The sequence below is a fragment of the Macaca mulatta genome, chromosome 1, assembly GCF_049350105.2.
Source record: "Macaca mulatta isolate MMU2019108-1 chromosome 1, T2T-MMU8v2.0, whole genome shotgun sequence".
NCBI classification, from domain to species: domain Eukaryota; kingdom Metazoa; phylum Chordata; class Mammalia; order Primates; family Cercopithecidae; genus Macaca; species Macaca mulatta.
In genome coordinates, this window is record NC_133406.1 from 81,265,939 (window position 1) to 81,276,335 (window position 10,397).

The window sequence follows — 10,397 nt, forward strand, 5'->3', positions numbered from 1 at the left end:
ATTTTTAACGAGTCCATATCTCGTAGGCTCATGTAGAGAGTGGTCCTGTAGTGTATTCTCAGATACTGTTACTTAGGGGAATGTTTTCCTGTGTAGTGAGGAAAAAGTGGAGGTGGGGCATAAAATAACAGAAATCCTGTGAAACTGTACTGCAAAATTGATTTTTGAAAATTAATAATTGCTGGGTGCGGTAGCTCATGCTTGTAATCCAAGCACTTTGGGAGGCTGAGGCAGGTGGATCACTTGAGCCTGAGAGTTTGAGAGCACCCTGGACAACATGGTGAAACCCCATCTCTACAAAAAATACAACAATTAGCCGGGCATGGTGCTGCATGCCTGTAGTCCTAGCTACTCAAGAGGTTGAGGTGGGAGGATCACTTGAGTCTGGGAGGTCGAAGCTGCAGTGAGCTGAGATCACACCACTGCGCTCCCACCTGGTGACAGAGTGAGACTCTGTCTTAAAAAAAAAGGAGGGGGAGAGAGAGAGAGATAAAGAAAACGGGCCAGACACGGTGGCTCATGCCTGTAATCCCAGCACTTTGGAAGGTCAAGGTGGGCAGATCACATGAGGTCAGGAGTTCGAGACCAGCCTGGCCAACATGATGAAAACCCATCTCTACTAAAAATACAAAAATTACCTGGGTATGGTGGTGCACGCCTATAGTCCCAGCTTCTTGGGAGGCTGAGGCAGGAGAATCACTTGAACCTAGGAGGCGGAGGTTGCAGTGGGCCGAGATTGCGCCACTGTGAGACTGTCTCAAAAACAAAACAAAAAGGAAATTAATAATTTACCCTATCATCCAGCCATTAAGGAAAAAAAAAACTTTCCACATAAATATTATCCTGTTAGTAAAGGTGGTTTCAAAGCAATACATTTATGTAGAATAAAAATTACCTAAATGTTAATAGCTTTTGCTTACTACCTGAATATTGGGGAACCTCAATTAATCTACAGCAGCTCTGTCCAAAGGACATATACTGTGATATCTATTGCATATGCACCTGTGCAATTTTTATTAGTAGCCCCTTTAATATAAGTAACAAGAAATATGAAATTAATTTCAATAATACATTTAATCTAGTCTAATGGGTTCAAAATACTATCATCTCAACATGTAACCAATATAAAATAAGTATTGAGATATTTTACATTTTTTCATACTGCTTTTGAGATCCAGTGTGTATTTTATACTTACAGCACACATCAATTCAAATTATTCATGCTCAAGGGCACATCCCATGTGTGAGTATGGGCTGCCATATTAGACAGAGTAGCTACAGCTTTTTTCTCCCATTTGACCCATCCAAGAATTAGACGCTCTGCTAAAAGATCAAATTTGAAGTCACCACGACAACTAACAATCTGTTCTGAGGAAGGGCATGGAACGCATTTCAATTCCACAGATGAATTTGAATTGTGGGGTCAGAGCACATGTTGCCATGTTTTCTAAGTCTCCAACAAATTAGGAGGCCCAGGTCTTCATTTGGCAGAAGGCTCACATTCTAAGGCATCCAGCGAAATACATTGAGGATTTTTTTTTCTGCCAAATAAAAATGATTGTTCTTAGTATCAAAGGAATGCTTGGCAGTGTAGCATTTGCAAAACATCTCTTTCATCTACCCCAGGAAGGAGCTGACTGTAGCTTCCAGCCTGGGATCCTCTGAGGGGTCTCCTTAAGATGCTACAGATGCAGGTGAGGAAGATTTTCTTGGCTTTGTGACAATGTGCCAAGGCTTGGAGCTTCCCCACCAGGCCCCTCAAAGGAAAAGGTTTCTCTTTCAAGTTTTGGTGGTTTACTCCAGACATTCTATTTGCTGTTCTGTGTGGGGTTCACTTGTTATTACAACTTCTTTTACCAAATTTCCAAGATTGTTGTCTTCAAGATCACCTACTTTTGAGATCCAGTGTGTATTTTATACTTACAGCACACATCAATTCAAATTATTCATGCTCAAGGGCACATCCCATGTGTGAGTATGGGCTGCCATATTAGACAGAGTAGCTACAGCTTTTTTCTCCCATTTGACCCATCCAAGAATTAGACGCTCTGCTAAAAGATCAAATTTGAAGTCACCACGACAACTAACAATCTGTTCTGAGGAAGGGCATGGAACGCATTTCAATTCCACAGATGAATTTGAATTGTGGGGTCAGAGCACATGTTGCCATGTTTTCTAAGTCTCCAACAAATTAGGAGGCCCAGGTCTTCATTTGGCAGAAGGCTCACATTCTAAGGCATCCAGCGAAATACATTGAGGATTTTTTTTTCTGCCAAATAAAAATGATTGTTCTTAGTATCAAAGGAATGCTTGGCAGTGTAGCATTTGCAAAACATCTCTTTCATCTACCCCAGGAAGGAGCTGACTGTAGCTTCCAGCCTGGGATCCTCTGAGGGGTCTCCTTAAGATGCTACAGATGCAGGTGAGGAAGATTTTCTTGGCTTTGTGACAATGTGCCAAGGCTTGGAGCTTCCCCACCAGGCCCCTCAAAGGAAAAGGTTTCTCTTTCAAGTTTTGGTGGTTTACTCCAGACATTCTATTTGCTGTTCTGTGTGGGGTTCACTTGTTATTACAACTTCTTTTACCAAATTTCCAAGATTGTTGTCTTCAAGATCACCTACACTGGAGATCTGCTATCACTACCACTTGGTTTAGAAACTCTCCTTCTCCATATCAAAGCATCCCAATGCCAGGAACCCTCAAACTCTGACCTGTTTCTCCAATCCATCCTTTCTTGTCCCATGGCTATTGCCCTGGTTTACGTTTCCTTTTTGCCCACCCAGACTGCTGAACCAGCCTACTAATTGATCATGCACGCTGCTGCCAGGATGAACTTTCTAAAATCTAGATCCCATTGGGTTACTTTCCTGGTTTCAAGACTTTTCTTAACGCCTTGCTGTGATCTACACAGTGGATTTCAACTCTCATAAAAAAGGATTGAAATAGGAGAACCCCAAATTTTTTCAGTGAAGTGTTACAAGGAGCCCCAAGATATAAAACAGATAAAGTCTAAGCTGCCCTGGGTAAAGCAAGGACGGAGGCCTCAGAGCCTGCCCTAAAGTCCTCCAGCCCCGCCCCTCTGGGCCCAATGCAGCTCTGGGGGAATCCTGGAGCGCTTCTGGACACAGCTGGGATGCTGCAGCCCAGTGGGAGGACGTCTATGCTTCCTGGCTTGGCATAGCAGGCCCTACAGAATGTGCCCCAGCCCACCTTTCTGGCTTTATCACCTGCCACTTCACTCGCGCACACTCCCCATGCCCCTGCTACACAAATCACACATGACCCCAATGTGCCAGGCATTTGAGGCTCCACACTGCAGCCCAAGCAGCTTCCTCGGCCTGGTGTCTTCCTGCTCATCCCTGTCTCGACAATCCTAATTGTCCTTCCAGGTTTCACTCCAGTATCATCCGTATGGAGCCCTCTCTTATAAAAAATTCGGACAGAGCACACCCCCACTCTCCCCTGGGAATTCTGTTAAGGTGAACTATTTAACCACTTACAACATCTGCTACCTAGAACTGTTTCTCTTAGCAATATCATCTTTTTAATCCTGGCCCAGATTATCAATAAATTTGTGTGACATTACGCAGTGAAGACTCTGTCCTTTATTCCAGTGTCAGCAGAGGTGAGTGAGCCATACACAATTCCCTGAGGAATCCTGAGAATCTTCAGAGGAAGCAAGAAGTCAAAGAGCCCCAAACTGGAAATCTGAGCCCTTGGGTTCTCATTCTGGCTCCATCCCAAACTAAGTCTTTAAATTCAGCTCTACACTGCCATGGTTTTAGTGCTCTTGGCATAATGATAATGATTATTCTAATGGCTAATATTTATAAGGCAGCTACCACATGCAGACAGACACTGCTGTAAGCGTTTTTCATGGATTAACTCATTTTTGCTTTACAGAACAAAGGCTGAAGCATTTACTAGATTGAACCCTTTCTCCAGCTGCATTTGGGACTGAAAGAGACTTTACAGGGATGAGGAAACCAAGACATAGGTGAAATGACTTCTCAGGTGACTCAGCTGGTAGCAGAACTGGCTGGTGGCAGGTCTCCTGGTTTTCAGGTGGGTATACTTTCACCCACATAACACTGTTCTGTGGGAGTAGCCTGGGTATTGACCAGAGCCACACCTGTCCCTGCAAAATGTTTTACAAAGCTTCAACAGAGAGATATGACACTCAGCTATCAGCACAACTCAATACATGTAAAAATATTTCCTAACTTCAAAAGTTAAATGATTCCATTCAAATTTGGTTTACTTTTGAAATTACCATCTAGTAAGGGCTATATTCACATAAAATAATTTATTTAATGGGATACAAATGGTGCCAATAAAATCTAGGGTAGAAAACTTCTTATCCCCAGCTATAGACATGCTGGTGAGATCCTAATCAGGCAGAGTGGCTCCTTCCACTGTAGTTAAGGCTGCTACCACATGGCTTTAAGGACATGGTGTCCATGACCTTCTGCTGTATATCAGATCATAATTTTCCTAAAAGCATGGCTCAATTTATAGTGCATTCCCCAAGAGGCAGGCAGCACGCTATCATGGAAAGAGAAGTAAATCTGAAGTCAAAACTCCTGCCATTGACCAAGTGACTCTGGGGAAATCAGTTAATATGGCCAAGTCTTAGATTTGTCCAGTGGAAAATATTGTCAAGGCTATTGGTCCTTCCTAGCTGGGGTTGCTGTGATGCTTCAAGGAGACGTGAATGAAGAGGATTGGTGTGGGTAAATACTCATTTTTCTTCTTTAAGGAATGGTCATACTTGGAGAATGCTATCCAGAACTGTTTCCTCATTGCAACCCTGCCTTAGTCTCTTCTGGATGCTATTAACAAAATACCGCAGATTTGGTGGCATATAAATGAATGAAATTTATTTCTCACCATTTTGAAGGCTAAGAAGCCAAAGATCAAGACATCAGATTTGGTGTCTGGTGAGGATCATCTCCCTGGTTCAGAGATGGCCATCTTTTCACTGTGTCCTCACATGACAGAAGGGATGAGGGAGTTCTCTGGGACTCCTTTTATAAGGGCACTAATCCCACTGATGAGGGCTCCACCTGTATGACCTAATCACCTCCCAAAGGTCCCACCTCCTAATACCATCACCTTAAGGGTTAGAATTTTAACTTAAGAATTTGGGGGAAACACAAACCTTCAGACCATAGCAACCCCAGGGAAGGGAAGTGACTTAGCCAGGATCCACAGTATGATGTGAACATGACAGAGCTTGGAGTCACCCCTTTCTAGCACTCTATCCTTTACTTAAACTATTTTAAGATTACATTAATTGCATTATTTCCTTAAGCTAGAAATCTGCAGAAATATTTGTAAATTCATATATTACTTTAAGTCTTAACACTTTGTTTTTGAGACAAAGTCTCACTCTGTTGCCCAGACTGGGGTGCAGTGACATAATCATGGCTCACTGCAGCCTCAAATTCCTGGACTCAAGCAATCCTTCCACCTCAGCCTCCGGAATAGCTGGGACTACAAATGCACACACATGTTTAGCTAATTTTTAAAATGTTTATATAGAGGCAGAGTCTCTCTATGTTGCCCAGACTGGTCTAAGTCCTGGGCTCAAGGGATCCTCCTGCCTTGCCTTCCCCACATGCTAGGATTACAGGCATGAACCACCACCCAACCCAATTCTTAAAACTTTTAACTGACGCTTAGCATGGCACCAAAATGATATTTATTGAATGTATTCTGGTGCCAACCTCTGGATGCATCATTTCGTCTGATCCTCACAACAGTCCTGCAATGCTGGTAAGATGAGCCCGGCTTCCCACTCCATCTTGCTGGAACTGGAGGTCATGGAAACTTAAGGGATTTGCCCAAGAGCCCATGAGTGAAGAGTGGTAGAGGAGATTCAAATTCTTTTTCTCTACCAGATCCAGTGTTTTTCCCATTAGCCAAGGGTGCCTCAACAAGGAACAAGAATCCCACAAAATTCGAGGAAAAGGGGGAAAAATGTGATTTCAACATGGTGTTCACTGATGCTATTTCAGAAATGTGCACGCAGCATTCATATTTTGACAAAAGCAGTAATTACCATATTAGAAAATAGAGTCGTTGTCTTCCTTTTCTAAAAATCTTTAAAAGTTAACATTAAAGCATACTTTGGGCTTGCTAATTTAAAACGGCAAATGGATGGTGTCGCATATTAATGTGCGTCCACAGCCGCTCTATTTGACCATGTTGCAGAGGTACACACGTGCAGGACGGTGGTTCTGCAGCTGAGGTTATCTCCTCCCTGAAACTGCACCTTGGCCCTTCTCCCCACCCTTTTTATTCTGAGGGTGACGCCTTCACCCGGGCTCTCTTAAAATCCTGCTGTTTGTGTGCAAATGCGAGTTCAAATTTCTCCCTGAAACACTGGTGGGGGGACACTATGCACCCTCATCTTTAAATATCATCCTGATTTCCCACATATTCCCTCCTCCAACCTGCAACCCCTTTCTCCCCCACCCGACCCCCACCACCCCCATCTCCAGCCTCCTGTCCTTCCCATTCCAGGTGCTCCGAGTGCTAGCAAAACTGGGGTGGGCGGCGCCGGGCAAGGGCTGAAGACTGCGGGGACCCAGCTGCCAGGCGCATTGTGAAGTGGCCGGAGCGTCACAGGCGACCCCGACTTCGGGACCGGGGGGCGGGGCGGGTGTCTGCAGCGTCCTCTGGAGGTCTCAGACCCCTTGCGCAGACTCTGCGCGTGCCCAGAGGGAGGGATGGCAGGCTTCAGCCACTTCTCCCAGCCGCCCTACCGGGACCTCTGGGAACCCCCGCGGCCCGGCGGAGAGCGAGAGTCCACGCAGCGGCTGGGCGGGCAGAGGTCCGGAGCCAACTCCCCCGCGTGCTCCCGGGCCGAGACTCCGGGTGCGGAGAGCGAAGCTGGGGCGTGCTGGCTGCACCCGCACTGTTCGTTCACGCCGCGGCCTCGCAGGCGCGGGTGCTCAGACTCACCGCGGGGCAGCCGAAGCCTGAGCGATGTGGTCCGCAGGCCCCTGGACCGCTCCAGGAAGCACGGGCTCCGCAGCAGGCGCCTAGAAGATGCCTGGGGAGAGACAGGAACCAAGCCCCGCCCAGCTTGGCAGCCGCAGACCCAGCTGCCACCCCAGCGGCCGCAGCCCTGCCCGCATTACCCACTGGCCCAGGGAGACTCGCCCCCGCCTTACTCCGGAGGAGCTGGCACTCCCCTGAGTGGCACATTCAGGGTAGAAAAGGCACAGGGTGGAGACCAGTGGGCAGTGCCGCTCGGCAGACATCTAGGTCGCTGGTCCGCTTCCTCAGTTCCCTCGGAGCGGTCTTCTGTGCCCTCCCAAAAGTTCAGGAGGCACTCAGCCTGCGGGTGCGCCCAGAAGAGAGACAGCAGCGACCAGGTTGAGTCATTAGCAAGCCGGGACTCCCAGCCCTCGGCCTCTAGCAAAGAGATGCGGAGCCCCCACACCCAGGTCCTGAAGAGCAAGCTGGAAGAGGCAGTGGTGTCCTCCCAGGACCAGCAGATTGTGGCCCTCGTGTTGACCCGTCTCAAGAAGGCCCAGAGGATGCGGGAGCTGCAGCAGCAGGCGGCTGAGGCCTGGGAGGAGTTGAAGCGCTCGGATCAGAAGGTCCAGATGACCTTGGAGCGGGAACGCCGGCTGCTGCTGCAGCAGAGCCAGGAGCAGTGGCAGGAGAAGGAGCAGCGCAAGACCCTCCAAAGCCCTGAGCAGCGCTGCCGGCGGCGGGACAGCCAGAGGAAGAACGTGACCCCGGGGGAAAGCCGGTGGAAGGAACAAACTGAGGACCAGGAGAGCCCGCGCCAGGAGAAGCTGGAGAAGGCGCGCGCCCAGGCAGAGCACCGAAAGCAGTGCCAGGTGCGGCGCCTGCGGGAGCAGGAGAAGATGCAACGGAACCTCCGGGAGCAACACACCCTGCAGCTACAGAGGAGGCTGGTGGAGGCCTGTCGCAAGAGGCATCTGCATGCCGTGGAGGGACAGAAGAAGGTCCAGGACACCAACCTGAGCTCTCTCATCAATTACCAGGCCCGGAAGGTCCTCATGGACTGCCAGGCCAAGGCTGAGGAGCTCCTTAGGCAGCTGTCCCTGGAACAAAGTTTCCAGCGGTCCCAAGAGATACACCAGGGCCTGATGAAGGAGCGGCACCGCGAGCTGAGGGAGAAGGCCCAGAAGGAGGAAGAGCAGTTGCAGCAGGCCAGGTGGCGTGCAGGGGAGTCAGAGGAGCAGAGGAAGATGCGCAAAAGGATTCTGGTGGAGCTGGCAGATGAGAAGATCCGACAGGCCAGGAATCACGTGCACAAGACCACTAGGGACAAGGTGCAGCACCTCCGGGAGCTCAACCACCTGAGGGAGAAAAACCACCACATCCTGAAACTGAAAGCCGAGAAGGAGGAAAAGTGCCACATTGAAGGCATCAAGGAGGCCATTAAGAAAAAGGAGCAGAGGGTGCGGCACATTACCCAAGGGAAAGACCCAAACTTCCAGGAGTTCCAGAAGCTCCCTCAGGCCTCCAGGAGAGAAGAGAGAGCGCCTCCCAACAGCTCCCTTGATCAGATAGTACTAGAGGCCCAGCTCCGTGCCTGTCAGCAGAACAGGGATTACTGAGAACCAAGGACGCCTGGCTTACAGCGCCAGCCAGAAGGAGATGTGGCAATGTGATTCCTTTTGTAATCTGATTATAATTGAACATTGATTTTAAAAAAGCATATAAAATAGCTGCAATTTCCTCTCATGAACTGGTTTATTGATTCACTTGGATAGTTTAGAGGGTCGGGGAGAAAATTTTGAGAATTTCTATGAAAATGACTTGGCTTTGTGAATTTCGATTTGAATACAAAATATTCATTTAGCTCTCAAGTAATCTGAGAAACACACAACAGGCACATTTTGGAGACACCAGAGAAAAATCTATAGTTAGGGATACAGTTCTGTGACATGTCTTAAGTCTTTTCCTGTCCCAGAACTTATGAAAGGGTGAAGTATAAAGTACGCATCATAAGAAATCTCCAAGACAAAAAGAAATTTTAAAAAGAGTGAAGTGGGAGGATTCCTGTGAACGAGTAGATTTGGGAACCCTGCATACTATATCCTCTCTTGGGAGTTCATAATGCACTTTAAAATTTTAAAGACATGCAGTAAAGAAACTTAATGTTTAATGTCCCTCACCTCTTTTTTTTTCTCAGATAATTTCATGGAATTGATGTTCTGTGAAACATTTTTGAAAATGGCACTCTATAGTTCTTATCTGATTGTGAACTTCTTTGGCCTTCCCTCCCTGTATTGATAGGAAGTATTTATAATTCCATCAGCACTATTTCTTGACTGTTCCACCACAGCCACACCATCTGATATAGTTTGGCTCTGTCCCCACCCAAATCTCATCTTGAGCTATATAGCTCCCATAATTCCCACGTGTTGTAGGAGAGGCCTTGGGAGATAATCGAATCATGGGGGTGGGGGTTTCCCCCATACTGTTCTCATGGTAGTGAATAAGTCTAAAGAGATCTGATTGTTTCAATAGGGGAAACCCTTTTCACTTGATTCTCATTCTCTCTTGTCTTTCACCTTCCACCATGATTGTAAGGCCTCCCTAGCCACATGGAATGAGTCCATTAAATCTCTTTTTCTGTATAAATTACCCACTCTTGGGTATGTGTTTATCAGCAGCGTGAAAGCAGACTAATGCATCATCTAAGATCTCATTGGAATCTATTTGGTCTGGTTCTTTTTTTGGTCAGTCCTATCCAGCCTTACAGAATAAAATTCTATTGGAATCCTTCTCTTCTCCTCTATTTCTCCTCTGTCTCTTGAAGGAGGTATGTGATGTCATTCTGTCTACCCACATTGTGTCTAATTAACCTAACCAGGCCCTGAGTCAATGACTAAGCATGACTCAGTAATATGACATTTTAAAAATAAGGAGCCAAAAGTTAAATAGAAATTAACCCATCATATCTCAGAGTCTTTATTGAACTCTCTAAATGTTTTCTTTAAAAAGCCCCTAGTGTCACATTTGTATTAGAGAGAGAGAAATAGAATAAGCTCCATTGGGAGATTTATATCTTATTAGTAATTCTAAAACAACATTAAAGATAACCTGACAAAGGATTTTGTGCAAAGGTCAGTTTGAGGTCCACTTTCTTGGCTCTTATCATGGAAACCAGGCCCTCTTCCCCATTCCATTTTCTTCCCTTGCCCCAGTCCCTTCTGCCTGGTATCCCCAAAGAGGCCTACGGTAGGACCCTTATTCTTCTCCTCAAAAATGTTCAAGGACAGCCGCCTTGCTCAAAATGGAAGGGCTCACATATCTTCCCTCAGTTTCCAACCTTATTCTCTTACCCTTGCCCAAGTTAATCCTCTGTTCAAGCCAAATGCCATGTGCAACCCAAGTATTCA

The 10,397-nt window shown here is 46.8% G+C and overlaps 1 protein-coding gene across 1 annotated transcript; it reads left to right on the forward strand.

The window, feature by feature from the left end:
- The first annotated feature begins 3,903 nt into the window (after positions 1-3,903).
- Positions 3,904-9,780, forward strand: CCDC185 (coiled-coil domain containing 185). The gene is made up of 2 exons (XM_001098375.5): positions 3,904-4,065; positions 6,529-9,780. The coding sequence occupies exon 2, from the start codon at positions 6,735-6,737 to the stop codon at positions 8,604-8,606; it is 1,872 nt and encodes a 623-aa protein (XP_001098375.3). The 5' UTR covers positions 3,904-4,065; positions 6,529-6,734; the 3' UTR covers positions 8,607-9,780.
- Positions 9,781-10,397: the final 617 nt, after the last annotated feature.

Excerpts from the sequence above, each read along its gene's own strand:
- CCDC185 (XM_001098375.5), top strand. The coding sequence starts at position 6,735 with ATGGCAGGCTTCAGCCACTTCTCCCAGCCGCCCTACCGGGACCTCTGG.